Below are 17,880 nucleotides of genomic sequence, written 5' to 3' on the forward strand. Positions count from 1 at the left end.
AAACACCCTAAATCTCAGGATGGCCTTTCACTTTCTGACCGTTCCCTTTCTTTAGCTCAACACCGCTGACCTTTTGATATTTCAGCACGGCTCAGCTGTTGCTCAGGAGTCACTCTGCCTTTTTCTGCCTCAACAATTACGGGGAGCCGGGGGAAGTTTATGTTGTTGTTGTTTTAAACATTTACGTAATTTTATTTGACTGTTAAGTCTAGAAACTGCCACCGAAGAGGTGATGCCAGTGGGGTGATGCCAGTGGCTGCGAAAGGCACTAGAGGTAATTAATTCGTTACGCTGTAATACGCGTAACGTGAGGGCACTTGCGAGGAGCAGGAAGCGCTAACGAATGTCATTTGGCCGTCCGGGGCCCGCAGACGCTCCGCAGACACTGTTTTAGAACCCGACGCGTCCCACCGCAGGCACAGACCCTCGTCGAGGCAGCGGCTGAGTACGAAGCTCCCCCGGTCGGGCCGGGCCCGAGCCCCGCGGGGGCGGTGCCGGCGGGGGGCGGCTCCGCCCGTGGCTGCCGCCCGTCCCTCCCGCAGCGCCCCTGCGCGGCGGCGGCGGCGCGGCCGGGCCGGGGGGGCGGGAGGTGCGCGGAGCCGCCGCCCGCAGCAGCAGCCGCGGCGGCAGGAAGGGGCTGCGATGCTCCCGGCCGAGCGCCCCCCCGGAGCCGCCCCCGGGCGAGGTGAGTCAGCGCAGCCCCGCGGTGCCCCCGCGGGGGCCGGGCCGGCAGCCAGGGCCGCCCGCCGGGGCGCCGCCGCCTCCCCTGCCCGCGCTCCGCAGGCACCCACCGGCGGGCCCCGGCCGTGGCGCACCGAGCCGGGGGGAGCCGGGCGGCCGCCGGGCCGGGGAGACTGTGCTCCCCCGGGCTCTGCGCCGGTACCGGCGGGCCTCGTCCCCGCGGCCCATGGGATGCTGCCGGTGGGCCCGCGCCGCAGCCTCTCCCGGCGCTCCCTCCTGGAGGCGGTTCCTGCCGCGCCGGGGCCGGGGCCGGTCAGCTGCGCCTCAGCGGAGCCGGGCGGCCGTGCCAGCCCCGCCGGCCCTGCGCGGGGAGCGGAGCTCGGCGGGCCCCGGCCCCCGCCTCCAGGAGCTGGGCGTCAGCCCCCGCCCAGAGCCCCGGCCCTCCCCGCGGCAGGGTCCTGGTCCCCGGGGGTGGCCGCTGGTCCGGCCGTGTCCCGCGGGAGCTCCTGCACAGGCATCCCGCACTTCTCCCCGCCGCCAGCATCCAGGCGTGGCGTTACGTGTGGCTGTCACTCGGATCCAGAGCACTTATGTCCTTAAAAGACCAGCGGCTTTAGTAAGCGGGTTGTCAGTTGTTCCTCTGTTTATTGAGACAAGCGTAGGAATAGATGCTTGTTTAGGAAAACAGTGCTGAAGGTGCCATAGCTGCTACGGATGCCTGCTATGTTCAAGTTTGACAGAGTTTAAAACCCACGTCTGCTCAGCAGCTCTGAAGTTTTAACAGCAGGCTTTTTTTAAATGTTGTGTTAGTGAAAAGGGCAGTGTTGAGGAGTGATGAACTTAGGGGAGCGGATAGTGGCTGTGTGAACATTACACTGAAGTATTTCGGTAAAAATTCACCCCAGACATTATTACATTATTAAGATACATTGGCTCTTGTCCATTGTAGTTAGTAATGTCCAAGGAAAGAGACTGTAAAATGCTGCTTTTCTAGCTTGACTATTTTTATTGTGTGGTTTTTCCCCTGGATAGAAATAGTAGACAAAGGCGACATTTACTTTATTGTTTGCGTTCTCTGAAGACCCACTGGGGAACAGGGGAAAAGAAACCAATTCTCTCTTCAAGCACAGTGTTTGTGATAGCAGTCATAAACCCAGGGAAAATCCTGAGAAGACTTAAAAAAAATTTCAAACAGGTGAAATGAGAGCAAAAGCCGACGATGTGGGGAACCTGTGGTTGATCACTAATGTGGCTGGTGCTAGGGCAGAACTTAAACACCACCTAAAATTCATCTTAATTTTAAGCTAGAGCACAAGGGGCCTGAGTTTATATGGCAGAGTGGGAAAGGGAACCGGTGACAGCCAGTGGTGGTTGGTCCCTGAGGCTGGGAATTGACAGGAAGGCCTCTCTGTTTTGCAAGAGCCCACTGCTCCTGCCAGGCTTGGTGGGGCAGCTGGGTGCCTGTGCCCCTCCCCAGCGCTGGCAGCAGTGTGCTCCTGGAGTCCTGCAGCTCTGAGCACTTGCCTGGTCTGCGTTGAAGACACACTTGTTATTTGCCATCGTTAATCAAGTGTAAACCTTGGCGGTGTGGGTACGTAGTTGGCAAAGTGAAAACTGGTTAAAAGAACTGGAGACTAGTGCTGACTAAAAATAAATTGTTTAGCACGTAGAGTCTACCGGGACATCTTAATGTGCATGTAGTAAATGGAGAACAAGGTTGGAAAACAGGAATCCTAACATGTGGGTTTAATGGTTTTTCTTTAACATGAGGCTCTGATAGTGTTCTTTTCTTTAATCTTAATACTAGCACTGTTGCAGCAACTTGGCAACTTCAGACCTATCATAAAGTGCATTAAACCTATTATAAACCTGATCTTGACATGCTTCAGGCATACTGTTGTCTCTCAGTGTAATTGAGTAAATGTGTCAGTGTGTAGGGTTTTTATATGCATATTGAAGAAGTGGAAAAACCTATAGACCAACACATTAAGTAAATGCATATCAGCAGCACAAAATAAAGCAATTTCAGGAGTTAAGTGCTTTAGAAGGAGGTGGTTTCACTTCATGGAAACCCTGACTATGGTGGTTAACGTTACAACACTTGTGTCTTGCTTCAAACTTGTAACAAATACATTTCCCAGCACTTAAGTTAATTCACTGTGTGTGAGTTTTTCCTTATTTTATAAATTCAGAGCCAGGTGTCCATGTGGTGGCCTCTCAGGAGGAACTGTTTACCTTTAGATAACAGGGGATGATGTGGGGCAGGTGGGTAAGCCCGTGGGAGTTGGTCTGTATGGCTTGGCAGAGAACAGCCCCTCCAAGGGCTCTGCCTGCAGGTTGGCTTCCCTAGGAGAGGTTTGGGAACGTGATGCAAGAATAAATGAAGTCTGTGCACTCCGCTGACATGATGTAAGTTGTTTGCATAACATTCTCCTTTTTGGAATGGACGCAGGCGACAGCACCAGGCTGCTCCTTAGGGATGAAACTTGCTTGAAAATGGAAAACATGGTCTATTATTCATGTCCATTGCAGCGGTGCTGTGTAGGCCTGCTGGATGCAGGGCTTGGTTCTGGAGTTGCTGCACAGATACTGTAGCACAAAGACTTTGATCCAAATGTTTTGTAGCTTAGATCAATGAGACAAGTGGGGCTGAAGAGGAGGTGGTGTGCTCGGGCAATATGATGGATGCACCTGGGGTAGTTTCACCAGCTGGGGGGTGAGCGAGGTGAGCTTTCTTTGAAAGATGGATGGTTTTTAAGTCTACTTCACTAGCACAGACCTGTTCTGAATCAAACAGTAATTAGGGACTGGAAAAAAAAAAAAGGGGGTTTTGAAGAAACATGTTTTCTATTAGCAGATTTAAAGATGTTGGTATGAGAACTCCACGTGGAATTTAATGTGTTTGCTACAGAGTCAGTTTTCTAGTCAGTGGAATTCTGGAAGGAGTGAAAAAAGATGTGTTGCCATCCTGGCTGGCTTTGATTTATCCACACAATGCAAACAGCAAGCTAGTCTGCTCTGTTCTTACAGCTACATGTTGTTTGAGAGATTAATTGATGATTCCTGTTTCAAAATTCTACTCTTGGAGTATGTTTTCCGAGACTGTATAAATATAAATTTTCTACTGTGAGTCATTTTGCTACGTATTTACTGGGTTAAGCCTCTAGATCATTTGCACTGTCTTCTGATGAGCTGTCATGGGGGTTTGTTTGTTCGTTTTTTAACATTCATATACATCCAAACCTGGATTTTGATGCTCTGCTTTATGAGTCATTATTATACTTTAATTCTCAAAGCCTAGTGAATGTAATATTTACGCTGAATTAAACTTCATTTTAAAACAACAGTACTTTTCACCTCAAATCTAACTTTTTGTTGGTTTGCAAGTGAAGTTTCAATGCCTGACGCTGTAAGTGCTGTGGTGTTTTCCTTGAGAGGTTTAGGGATTTGCTACCCCAGTCTGATCTGTTGATTGGCTTTTTTTTTTATTTTTTCCCCTGAGATACAGTATAAAGCAGGTGTTTGGTTGGTTTTTTTCCCAAGGTTTTGAGAAGTGACTCTAAGGAGAGAGCTGAGTTTTTAGTATACTGTTATTTTTATTTTCCTTATTATAATTTTTCTCTGTTTTATAAGAAACTTCTTGTAATGTCAGGTTGTCTTGAATAGATTAGCTTTTTATCCTTTCTGATCTTGAAATCCTCCTAATTATTGGGAGAGCCAGAGTAAATGAGGATCGATTTAAGAAATAAAAAAGGCAAGAATGCCAAGATGATACTTAACTAAATGCAGAATACCCCTATTTGCCTCTTTTTAACTACCTGCCAAAGAGCCTCCTTGCAGTCATTAAAATGACCCCTGCATTGTCATCACTGAATTCCTTGGGACAAATTGTTTTTCCTCCGTTCCTCAGATAGTTGCTCAAAGGTACAAATCTGCAGGGAAGTTGCTGTAGCCTTTTGCACAAGATGACTGGATAAAAAAACGTGTCATAGATCTAAGGGTTTGAAAGCAGATTTTGACTTGCTGGAGGAGTAGATAAAAAATCAGGTGGCAGGAATCTGTATCAGGAAACTTAGAAAAAAATCATAGGCTCTACTTACGTAAAAAAAAACCCCTTATCTGTCCAAATCTTGAAGGGAGAATAACCTTGTGGTTAACAAGTACGTTCTTTATATCTGAAGAGAAGCACTTGCAGTTGTGCATAAAGAGGCTCAGAGCACATGTGATCCCGCAGAATAATTCCCAGTCTGAGGGAGCTGGGTGGGCCACGAGCTTCCCGTGCAGCTGTGAGGGACGTACGGTCCCAGGCCGGTACGACGGGGTCATGGGCTGGGGGAGAATGGGCACTTCAGGTTTCAATGAGCCCTTTTACAATTGTAGCCGTGTCAGGGGTGATGGGATGGCCAGGAAACAAGGCTCGGTTCCCTGTTCCAAGTTGTGTAGTGGTTTGGAAATGTAAACCTGTGTCAAGATAAAAGCTTGTTTGTCTGCCACAGGACCAAAGTGCTCTCTTGTGATGTACATCTGATGTGCTGTGCGCCTGCTATGCCTCTTCCCTTTCCCTTTGCTGGGCTTTCTCAGGATCCTTGCAGAAGTTCCTTCCAATTTGCATGTTAGGGCTTTGCTGTGTGTTCGTCCACTTATCTAAGTTTGAGGAAAACAGCCTTCAAACTGTTACTCTTGTTTTTTAGAGTGATGGTATCACTCAGACACCTCTTTGGTCTCACTTGTCACGGCTGAACTGATGACATTCAACAGGCCTTTACCAAAGCTTTGTGCTCTCTTCAGCCTCAAGTGAGTTAAAATTTATATTCACTCTAAAATCCATTCCATGTACTCTCTGAACCTTCCTTCCTCGCTCCTGTTCTCTGTTGTTCATTTTAAACTTGCCAGTAGTGCTTGTCTTTTGCCCTCCTACCATCTCGTGGGTCAGAAAAAATTTTTGCAAAATGAAGATACAGTATTTGAAGGCTGTGGTTAAAATAACCAGCAGATAAATAGACTTTTCTTACTCAGAAGCACATTGTTTTTTATCTGTTTGGTTTGCTGCACATTCAATCCCTGACTGGCACAGGGGTTTTGTCAGTAGAAGGAAAGCCCTGTAGATACAGGGTTTTTTTGGTAGATTTTTCAGTAACAATACCCCTTTGTTCATTTTGTCATTTTCAGTCATTTATTTTTAGAGCTTAAAAAATTGCTCAATATCAGTTTCAAAAACCTGACTGCTAAACAAACTAGTGATCAAAACAATAAAGAATGCCATATGGCTCCTACCAGTCTTGATGCTGTTATATTTCTGAAGAGTATATTCTGTGTTATTAATAATATTCAATGAAACACTCTCAGTGTGGGAAAATATTTACTGAAATTGTCATGAAATATACTTTTCATAGCATTCTAACGCAAGATGTTCTAGTCAGAATACCAGGAGTGTATCTTTTGGATTAATCCTTGCACACAATATGCTAGAAGAAGATGGATGCTGGGGCTGATATAAATTATTGAGGGGGGAAGAATATGCAGCAACCAAACTGTTTAAAGGTGAACAGTCTAATAATTTGTAATATACCCACTATTCATATGGCATGCGAAATTTCAGTTCCACTTCAGTAGAAAAGGGAAACTAAATTAAAAAAGATTGAATGCTAATTGATCTGAAAGCCTTTGATATAACTTATATGAAACCACATGGGTCAGAGCTCATATGTAGGAATAAGGAATATGGCTGTGTTGTTTAAATCAGGACAATTTCAAGTCATATGCTTGCAAAGAATATGTCCTAAATTGTTTGTCCTAAAATATCCACATGGTTAAAATGTGAGTTCTATCTTGTCATGATAGGAGAGGGAACAGGGAGGAAATCTATTCTTCAAAATTAAATGCTGTCAAGCTCTGATGTAGCTAGTAAGCAAGTTGCTGTAAACAGATGAGTATATACTGAAAGCTCAGTTACATCCCCTTGACAGAAGTGGGGCCCTGTGCAAGTTCTGGAGTCTTTGTTGTCAAAGCAAGGCAAGGCATGAAGAAAATAAGAGCACTGATCTAATTTTCTCATTAGAAGGGCTTGTTTTCTGGATATAGAAATGAGCAAATAACCCACAGTCCTTCCAGCAGTCAGGTGGATGTGGCTGGCTGAACTAAAAATTGGAGGAGCTCACTAGACAGCTGCTGGTTTTTGGTTCATGTGGCTTTTGATGGTAGCAGGTAAGAGCAAGAAACTGTGCTTTCACATTTGATTGTTCTAACAACTTAATTAGGACTGTCTAATCTTTTGACACTTCAAATGCCTTTTTTTATTTTTAAATCTGTCTCTGAAGAAACTGGATTAAAAAACGAGGCTGTATGTATGTGCTGGCATTGTTTTTAGTAACTTCTGACCTTGAATACATGAATATTTAAGGTTCCAAGATTTTTGTGCGGCCTTTTCTCCGTAAGTGAAACCAGAGATCCTCATAGATAGTATCCCATAGAAATGACATTTAAAAGCAAAAAACATACACAAAGCTTATCAGTGTTTGGGAGTTTAATGATGGTATTTTTAGACTTGTCTATCACTGAACTGTGTAAGGTTTAGGTTATTTTAATGAACTTTCGTTTTTAGAAATACCCTTGGCTTGTTTTGTCAGCCATTATTTGTTTTTTGAATCAATAAGAAACAATTAATTTAACATACTAGTGAATGTTAGTCTCTTTTCTGTTATTAGCCTTGTACCAGTTTTCAAATGCATTGTCAGTATTTAGATAATGATGAATTAATTAACTTAAAGGCACCGAATATATCAATGCATGACTAATTTTAAGGGGATGATACTGTGCTTCCAGTTGAGTTTTGAAAGACTGTGATTTCATTGTGCTCTTCTTCTTGGAATAAAGTGCAGACCTGCAAAAAATACTTATAGAGTTATACAATATCCTGAGTTGGAAAGGGCTCACAAGGATCATCCTGTCCAACTTCAAATTCTTAGAGAAGGTCCAGGTCACAGATTGAGTGCTCTTAGAGAAATTTCAAGTTCTTCTGAAATAAAATGCTGTTTTTAAATACTGGTCTTTCAAAAGGTTCCTGTGTGATAATAACACCAGTCCAATGAGCTAAGCTTCTTACATTGGATTTACAGGTACTAATAGAGCAAAAGTAGTTTTCAAATAATGATTTTGAGCTGATACCCTGCTGACAGAGCTGGTTTTTATTCCTTGAAAGGGAAGCTTTTCTTAGCTAGCCTAGCTTATTGGAATGAGTTGTTGTTTTTAACTGTGAAAGCTGGTTGGTCAGCTCAAAATCTTAAGGACTGGTGAATTTATTTTTTTAGCATTGCTTGTCAGTTTTGTACCCTTTTACTTCCACAAAGGATAAGCGTGGGCAGCTGCAGTGCAGTTATCTTCCAATCCACCCTTCTTCAATTTCAGAATTTGACTTGAAGATACCATGGTAGGGCCTGTCTCTGTGTTTCTTTGCTCCCAGCTCTTTGATGTCTTTGAGGTTGTTATCCTAATTTCAATCTCAAAGCCCCATCCTAATTCCCACCTCTCTTGCCATGCAGCCTAGAAGCTCAAGCCTCCCACTGATTTCTGCTGTGGTTGGTTGTGGAGTGCTTAAAAAATCATTTTTTGAGAGGAGACTGATGAACCTTTTGAAGGCCATCATGAGGCTTTGGATAATAATTTGTTTTGATGATTAGAAATACCTGGATATATATGTGGCTGCATTATTTAATTACGAAACCATGGCTATTGTTTGGTATAGTGGGGAATACTGAAAATAAAGCAGTTAGCCTTGGGGGAGAAAAGACAACTTGAAAGAAGAGACTTGCAAAGGCTAGCACTTAATTGCCACAGTTACTCTGAAAATATAAATTATTCTCTGTCCTAAACATGAGAGATTTTTATTGCACAATATTAAAGCTGCTGTTGGGAGAACTTCACAGAATTGGTCATAAAACACTGTTGGTTATGTACCACTAGTCCAGACAAATGGCCTTCCCCGCCCTGATACTGCATTTATTGCTCAGGAATGTCACTGATAAAAAAGAAGCTGTCTTTTGTTCTTGATGGCTGTTCCTGTGTGGTACCTTAACCATGTTATGTTTCATTTGTTCGCAGGGTAGCCCTCATTCCTTGAGAGTCCACCAGGTACTGGATGCTGTGGTGAACCATGGCAGCTGATGATAAGGTTGCCATTCTAACCGATGACGAAGAAGAACAGAAGAGAAAGTATGTGCTTGCTGATCCTTTTAATGGCATTTCCAAGGATCAAGACTTGCCACCCAATAATGAATCCCCTTCGACGGAGACAACCACGGTCCCAGACGAAGAGCTGGATTGGTTAGAAAAGCACTGTGTCAAAATAAACAACGATCTCCTGATCTCAAAGGTCTTTTATTTTTTCTTCTATTCTGCATATGGCTCTCTCTACCCCTTGCTGCCCGTGTATTACAAGCAGCTGGGTATGTCACCCAGCCAGAGTGGACTTCTGGTGGGCATCAGGTACTTTATTGAGTTCTGCAGTGCTCCCTTCTGGGGAGTGGTGGCAGATCGCTTCAAGAAAGGCAAGATCGTCCTCTTGTTCTCGCTTTTGTGCTGGGTTTTATTTAACCTGGGGATTGGGTTTGTGAGACCAGCCACCTTAAGGTGTGTACCAAAGGGCCTTCCCCCAGCACACCCCACCAATGCAAGCAGCCTTTTGACAACAGTTTCCCAAAACACCTCGATGTCCTCTCTGCTAACAACAGTGAGTGCTGCATCCCCAAATGTTCGCAGGAAGAGAGACCTGCTCACTTCCAGTCCAGTCACTTTGGAAACAACAGGGACAGCTAATCCTGAAATAACATTCCTGTCACCTACACAGAGCGGCGATGTGGATTTTATCTTGGAAAACAGTACCCATTTGATTTTGAGAAACACCACCACTAGCCCAGCCTCACCAGGGAACGCAACTCCGAGTGCCACCCCAGCTGCCATCACCACAAAGCCAGCGCCTTCTGACCAAGCTGTGCTCGTTTATGATCAACAAGAAGTAGAGGCCATCTTCCTACTCATTCTGCTGGTTGTCATAATAGGAGAATTTTTCAGTGCTTCCTCTGTTACTATTGTGGACACCATAACCCTGCAGTACCTTGGCAAACACAGGGACCGGTATGGATTGCAGCGTATGTGGGGGTCTCTGGGCTGGGGGCTGGCCATGCTCTCCGTGGGAATTGGCATTGACTATACCCATACAGAAGTTAGCATTGAAGGTCAAGGATGTAAAGCTCCTGAGTACAAGAACTACAGGATTGTCTTCATTGTTTTTGGTGTCCTGATGACAATGGCGTTAATTGTGGCCACCCAGTTCCGGTTTCATTACGCGCACTTCAAGCAAGATGAAAATAAGAGAAAAGAGGTAGAAATCTCACAGGTAGACAGAAATGCCTCCAACGAATCCTCGGATAACACTCCTACCAGTATGAGCCAGTCGCAGTCTTTCAGTTTTTGGGACCTAATAAAACTGCTGTGTAGTATCCAGTACGGCTCCGTGCTCTTCGTGGCATGGTTCATGGGGTTTGGATATGGCTTTGTGTTCACCTTTCTCTACTGGCACTTGGAAGACCTGAATGGCACCACCACTCTCTTTGGAGTTTGTTCTGTGCTCAGTCATGTGTCTGAGCTCACTGCCTACTTCTTCAGCCACAAACTCATTGAACTGGTTGGTCACATCAGGTAAGATGGTAGCAATCATTAAAGAGCTGTGCAAAAAATGGTGATTCTCAGGCTCAGCCTGAGAAATTCAAAGTGAAATTCAAGCTAATCCTTTTTTTTTTTTCCCTTAATTCCAAATCCTGTTCGGTTACGTGGCTCATGTGATGGAGTTTCTGTTATTTTAGGAGTTGAAAATGCTCTGACATGCTTCCTTTGTGTTTGAATTGCGTGTTAGTGTGTGCTTTATGCCTGGCATCGTAACCTCTTGCAGATGGTTCTAGGAGACATCCTAGTTCCCTGATGCAGTGCTGTGTTAGAGGTCTTTACACATTGCCACCCACTTAAGGGTTGTCTGTTTTGACATATAAATACCATTAATTTTTCAGGTTTTTTCCCGTGAGTAGCAGCATTCTGGACACCTCCTGCTTTAGCCTGCTTCCCCTTGCAGGGCAGTTCTTTGCCCCCACAGTAGCCTGGAAAGGTGTCAGTTGCAGGCTGAGAGGGGAGAAGGATGAGATGAGGAAATGAGGTGAGCACCTCCTGTGCACGTGGCCTGGTAATCAGACTCAGGGTGTTGGCAGAATGAGGTTGCAGCCTGGCAGTGTCACTTACCAGTTCAGGGCTTGCTCTCGTCCTTTAGTTGCAGCTACTGAAGCGAGATGACTGCAGGGCTCCTCCTGTAGTTTTTGCCTTGTGTGAGTGAAACTGGCTGCTTCCAGAATGTTGTGAACATTGTTTTCCACTAAATTCACAATTGACTTAATTTCCACATGTTCTAAATCTCTTCACGACTCTTTAAAAAATGCTCAGGGGAGGAAAGCTAGGGGGGGAACTAAGTTGCTGAAATCATAAAGATGGGTTTTTTTATATTTACTGAGGTGCTTCGTGCTACTGAGCACAGACTTCTGTGTGTTGCTAGCATCATAGGCTTTCCAAATGCCCAGTTTATAATTATACACTCATTGAATTGTAAGTATTTTTAAACTGTCTGCGCTCTTCTTTTTGTGCATTTTGTTGTGTGGTTTTTCTCTTTGTTTTGCCTTTATTGGGATTAATTTTTTTATTCATTTGACCTCTACTAAAAGTGTTTGAGATGCTTAGCACAGTAATTTGAGAGATTACTTAAACAATGTGGGTTTTTTTCTTACTTTAAACTGAGGAGGAACTCTACTTTGAGTCAGTCTTCTAATCTCTGGATTTGACAATGATTAGTAACAGAAAATGGCATCTTGCATGCAAAGACTGGAGGAAGGACGTGATGATGGAGAAGTGGTGAGAAGAGATCACAGTCTTGATAGCTAAAGATAGCTTGGGTATGCTCTTTCAATGTATATTGTTATAGTACAAAGTTCAGGCTTAGACTTCAACTAAAGACAGAGCAAAAACCAAAGAGTGATATGGTTGTAAATAAGATGAAATGGAAGGGGTAGGAGTGTTGGCCAGTGAAAGGAAGGATGAGATATGGGATTAACTCTCCCTTTTTCTTTTTTTTTTTCTCGCATTGTTAAGCCTATGAAGTCAAGACTGGATCGAGATTAAATTGTTCTGGTTCCTATTTGCCATGAAGCAGCATTCTTTATACCTACACCTGGGAAATGCACATTAGTCATATTTTAATGTTATCCAATGCTTACTTGTATTTAGTCATCACAGTTTGAGATATCTCCTCCTTGTTGTTTCTGTTCTTGTACTTTCTGAACCTCATGGAATGCATGGTGTGTTGAGAGGAGGCATATTCTTTGACAGTTCTGTACATGTCTTGACTGCTGCCTTGTAGTACAGGTATTCATCTTCCCATTAATAAGGGCCAATAGCCTCCAACTATGTATCCTTCTTGGAACAGTCTTAGCTGAAGCATTTGGGATCGGTATTCTGTTGTTTGGGTGTTTGTTTTTTTTGTTTAATAGCTCAAAATTCCTTTCTTCTGGGTTGTAAGACTGGATGTAGACAGTCTTTCTGCAGTATTTACTTGAACGTTTATCATTCAATCTTTCTTTCTCGTCCAAATTGTTTGAAGACAGGCATGAGTATTAGAATTGCATGCACTGTCACAGTAGCAGAAGAAAGCTGTTGACTGTCCTTTATAGAACTAAAGAAAATAGTCTTTACACCTTATCAGACAGAAACTCAGTTTCCCTTTTTGAGCCTTGTGAAGCTTTCTGTTTCTACCATTGTATGTGTTGGCACATAAGACCCTTAAAACAGTCTGAAACCTATTCTGTTTTACAGGTTTTTTTAACTAACACATTATTGTCCAAGCATTTTAAGCATGACCATATTAAATATGTGTTGATTAAAATGCCCAGTTTCTGACTTGACTAGCTCTGCTGTTCATACACTTGTTAACTGCATGCGTGCATATTTTGTACATGCTTCTAGTGTTTCTTTGAGAGGATATTAGGAATAAATTCTTTACTGTGAGGGTGGTGAGGCTGGAACAGGTTGCCAGACAAGCCCTGGATGCCCCATCCCTGGAAGTGTTCAAGGCCAGGTTGGATGGAGCTCTGAGCAACCTGGTCTAGTGAAACATGTCTCTGCCTGTGGCAGGAGAGTTGGAGCTGGATGATCTTTAAGGTCCCTTCCAACCCAAATCATTCTATGATGTTATGATACTAGGACAGAAAAGTGTACAAACCTGGCTATCAAATATTTAGTCCCCATTGTTGAATGTCACCATGTAGAAACACTCAGAACTGCCAGTGACTTTAGGAAGATGATGTTAAGCTCTGAAAATAACCTCCTACTTGAGGTTAAGCTTGAATGTGTTTGTCTGACCGCAATTCCAGCATGTGTTTTTATGGGAAGTAGAGACTGGTAGTCATGGCTGTAAACAGCTTAGTCTCCTTAACTTAAATATAGATTCAGTGCTTTAAATGTTTAACGTGGAATTGAATATGGTATCCCTATGGATACTGCATTTAGGGTTCATAAGGACAATCTCTTTACATTTTCCATGTAGGTCTGATAAAGAGTCTAAATGATTATTATAAATACATTTTTGAAAGGATTCTCTAAATACACAAAAATTTTTGTGACGTACCCCTCCAAAACCATAATTATAGAAATTTTCATAAACTGTAATTTACCTGAAACTCTGTGCATATTCTGACAAATTAAGAGGCAGAAGTTGACTAAATTGCCACTCTTAAACTTTGAATCCAAATCTTTCTGCAAATGTAACGTGTCAGAAAAGCACAGGTAGGTGAATGTGTTAGTAGTGATGGAGAAACTGAAGCAGAAGACCACTTCTCTGGTCTAGCTGTGATAGGGAACAGCTCAGATGGGAAGAAAGTTCGTGGTGAAAAGACAAAGTTTTTGCTAGATAAAAGTGAAATTAAGCTGTTGAGAATAGGTCCTAAACAGAGCATCTGTGCTGCTGATGAGGAAAAACAAGTGTTGTGAGTACAAGTATTTGTATCCCCAAGAATGTGCATCACTCTGGGCCTGCAGACCTTACATGTTTGGTTACTTTTGTGGCCAGTGTGTCCTAATACACTTCAGAAATGTGGTTGTACATAAGAAGTACATTAAGTTGTGGCTACGAAAGGAACCAAGTTATTTGTTTGGAACAGAAGGCATTAATTAAAAGATGAGATGAAATTTATGATGCATGGCACAAAGAACAAGTTTGTTCTCTTTATTGTATAATAGCAAACTTTTTCATGGCTTCCCATGTTTTCTTCCATGAATGCTTGGGCTTGTGTTGCCTAAAGGCAGCTTAAACCAGCTATTCGTGGACCTCACATGTATCTGGAAGCAGCAGAGCTTGGTTTGATGTGTGACTGGGTGGGGACAACTTCCTGCAAACTTACCCCACTTGTAGAAAGTAAATTCATGTTGCTGTGAAACACATGGACCTGTCTCTAGAATTTTGAATGTTTTTGATATCACTGACGTGGTGAGAACTGTGGTACTGGTTTTTTTGCTGTCAACACGTGTATTTGTGTTAACAAGATGCTGCATTTTTGTGATTGTGTTTCACTCTAGATTTTCAGTGGCTCTGCACAATTGAATTAAATCTGTCTACCTTACTAGAATAAATAACTAAAAAAGCAGCAGAAAGAATAATGAGCCCTTTCCCAGTGTCTGTGCTTCACCTTGATTATCAGTTGCATTTATTTCACTTATGCTGAACCACGGGTCAACCAAGAAGCCATGTTTGGACAATAAATTATCCTTGTCCCTGAAAAAAATCTTTACAGATTGCAGTAGCATCTTCTCTCAGGCTGTAAACATGTTTTGAATTAAGTCTTTGTTTCCTAAGATCCATCTAAAAATAAGAGAAAGATAGCTGGATGAATGAGAACCCTGGAGGGAAGCTATGCTAAATGGGCAAACTGGAAGGGAAAAGTCATCAGGTTAAATGTACAGTGGGAAATGCACTGCACAAATAGTTTTTGTGTTTCGTTGTTTAAAAACTGTTGTAAGAGCTTTTTTTCCTCCAAATTCTGAGATGCAGCATCTGCTGCTTTTCAACAGGATGGTTAAGTTTTATCCTGAGGCATGTTGTTATAAACCATATTGCTTCTGTGGGATGTGTTTTAGAGTAGTTCTGAGCAGCTCTCAGATACTGGGACTAAAAACTTATATTAATTGGGGTAAAATTAATTCCTTTAATACAAACCTGCTCCAGGCTTATATTGAAATGGCAGAAGGAATCTCTGGATGATTAGAAAATAAGATTGTTTGGAAACAAATGCACTTAAAAATGGTCCCTCTGAAATACAATCCTGTGCAGAGCCTGGCATGGAACTACAGAGCTTAGTTAAAATAAGCTCAGTGGATCTGCTGTCTCTTTGATTTTATTTTTTTTTTCTTATTAGGATTTTGAATATGTGTTTGGAGTGGGCAAGAGGAGAGTTTATGTTTGGGTGTAGGGCATAAGGATATATTTTGTGTTGAGCAAATGCTTCAGACTGGCAAACTGCACACATGCAAATAACTTCTGAACCAGTAAGCTATATTATAACATGCCAGAAAGGGAAAGTGCAAACTGTCCTGACTTCTCTTTTCCTTACTTCCTTTAGAGTGCTTTACATTGGTCTTGCCTGTAATACAGCACGATATATCTACATCTCCTATCTGGAAAATGCCTGGACTGTTCTTCCGATGGAAGTACTTCAAGGTAAGACAGCTCAGTGATGACCTCCCAGTATAATGTGATGTGCTTCCATTTATCTTGTTTTCAAGTGAACTATACTTAAGTAAAATATTCAGTATTTCTCTATTTTTTTGGCCACGTGTCCCAGAAGACACATGTTCATAAAGCAGATAAACCATTACTGTTTATCTTGGGAAATATTTGACGTCAAAAGGGAGGGTGCGCATTTGATTGTGCACAGTTCTCTGTTTATTCAAACAGAACTGTGTGAGACCAACACACCCTTAAACTAAACAAAGGGACTGCAAATCCTGTTTGGTGATAAATGTGAACTTCATTAAACATGAAAGGTTGTGGTTCTTGAAAGGATGCTGTTAAAAAAACCCGAACGTAGTCTGAGTCGTTGTCTCTCTTGAAATATTTTGTAGTTTTTCAGTGGTATTGTTCATCAATACTTGTGAATTATAGATTTTTTTCTTTTAATAGCTAGAGTGGAATTTCTTTCAATAGCTTTCTTTGTGCTAATAGAGCTTCTCTAAGATAGTTGCCCTTTCACTGTCTTATTTAGAAGGACAGAGGTGTGGTCTGTGAAAAGTAATTTGAGCCCTGTTGTCAAGTCCTGTTGTAGAAGAAGTCTGCAAGACCTTCGTTGCAGTGTTAAAGAATAAATTATTCCAACTTAGATTTTATGACCTTTTTTTTTTGTCTTTGGGGTGGGTACCACTTCTGAAAACCATGGAAAATCATAACTATTTTACTTTCTGTTTCTTCAGTATTTGAAGAGTACCATTTTTTTACCATCTTTTTTAAGCCAGTATTTTTGATTTGTACAATAATATTTAGAAACTTTCCCACAGATTATGCTTAGAAGTTTTATTCTTCTATCTGCAGCACAAGTTTAATTTAAATATTTCTATATTTACAGAAGTCTTTGTAAGCTAGATTTTAACCTGAGTTATAAAATGCCATTAGAGAGTGATATGTAGATCTCTATGTACACGTAGAAAGAGATGTGTTTGTGTCCTGACTCCTTACCCTCACAGTTAATAAAACAGTTTATCATATTAAAACTGCCACAACATCAAGCTTCTGAATTTTTTTATTAAAAAACTCTTGAACCACAACTACTGAATTGATACTTCACTGTTCCTACCAAGTGTTAAAATAGGAAAATGTTACAAAGAACCTGAAGAGTGAATGTGTGTTATACTCTTGCCTGCTTAAACATCGAGGGAGAACAAATGATGAATACAAAGTTTTGGATGTTGCCTTCTAGGTAATCTTGTTTTAAAGATATCCCAACACAAAATATAGGGGAAAAAAACTGAGGTTTCTACAATACAGGCATATGCTTGTGCCTGGAAGCATCCTGTAAGTCGTGGCTGGGGAAGAAGTTTCTTTTACTTTGAATGTGGTTTTTATTCTGCTGAAATTTCAATATGAATTGCACAATATGTAGGTTTGCCTTTACAGCAAGGCTGTGAGGGAGCTGTTTTGGTGGGGGTTTTGTGTGGCACAATCTTGAGTAATTGAAATTCGAAGAAAAAACTAAGGACCTTCCAAATAATCCTTTCTCATAAATGTATCTGCCAGACTTTATCATATTTAGCCACTGCTGAATCATGTACTCCTTGGTTAATCTGGCTATTTGCAGTTATTTACAGTCAGCAAATGAGAAAGTTCAAACCAAACCCACACAGACAACTTCCCCCCTCCAGCCCCCAGGTCTCTGTGTTCTGTGTGCACTTTCAGCCTGCAGCAAACATCACTTGTTAGTGTCCACGAAGTCCACAGGTGCTTTTTATGTGTCTGACCTCTGCCACTGCATTTGTTAGATTCCAGTCATCTCATTCAGTGTTGGCAAATGGGAGATCGGGGTTATCTTTTTAGAAGTACTGTTGACTTCCCTCCCCTTTTATTCATTTCCCTTCCTGCTCTTTCCAGTTTTCATCTGTTATTGATTCATTATTTCTTTTGCAGCAGTTCCAAATCCTGTTTCTTTGGGCTCTGCTCTTCTCTCTTACATAACCCCTGAATATGTTGTTAGTGATAAGAAGTGACACCTTAACGAAATTTGGTGAGGTGGAAGCTCTTATTTTTAAGTGAGCTTGTTGACAGAGGGAAGTAATAGTTGTAGCTGCTTTCCCTATGTAAGGATTAGAAATATTTAAAAAACAAAAAAAAAGAGTAGATTGTGCAGACCATGTGGGAACTACGTGGGCCACATGTCTGCATCAAGTTGATGGGCCTTTGAAATCCCTCAGTGAAGTCCTTGTTCTAATTGCACATAACTTTTTTCCAATAAGCTGTCAAAATCTATGTAAATTCCAGTTCCATCAGCTCAGGGGGTTTTAAAGCTAAAAAAAGTTTCAGCTGACTCCTGTAAAAAATTTATTTTTCTTTTTAATATGTTTCTGCAATACAAG

The 17,880-nt window shown here is 42.1% G+C and overlaps 1 protein-coding gene across 5 annotated transcripts in view; it reads left to right on the forward strand.

The window, feature by feature from the left end:
- The first annotated feature begins 323 nt into the window (after positions 1-323).
- Positions 324-17,880, forward strand: part of MFSD6 (major facilitator superfamily domain containing 6) — a 28,362-nt gene continuing 10,805 nt past the window's right edge. For 3 of the 5 annotated variants that reach the window (XM_064660462.1, XM_064660465.1, XM_064660466.1), the window contains exons 1-3: positions 325-685; positions 8,779-10,374; positions 15,381-15,478. In XM_064660462.1, the coding sequence (XP_064516532.1) occupies positions 8,831-10,374; positions 15,381-15,478 (1,642 nt within the window). In that variant the 5' untranslated portion in view covers positions 325-685; positions 8,779-8,830. Of the gene's footprint in view, positions 686-5,372; positions 5,476-8,778; positions 10,375-15,380; positions 15,479-17,880 lie in introns of all 5 variants that reach the window. The other 2 variants (XM_064660463.1, XM_064660464.1) reach the window with 2 other exon arrangements.

This window comes from Pseudopipra pipra, chromosome 7 (assembly GCF_036250125.1).
Source record: "Pseudopipra pipra isolate bDixPip1 chromosome 7, bDixPip1.hap1, whole genome shotgun sequence".
Lineage (NCBI taxonomy): Eukaryota > Metazoa > Chordata > Aves > Passeriformes > Pipridae > Pseudopipra > Pseudopipra pipra.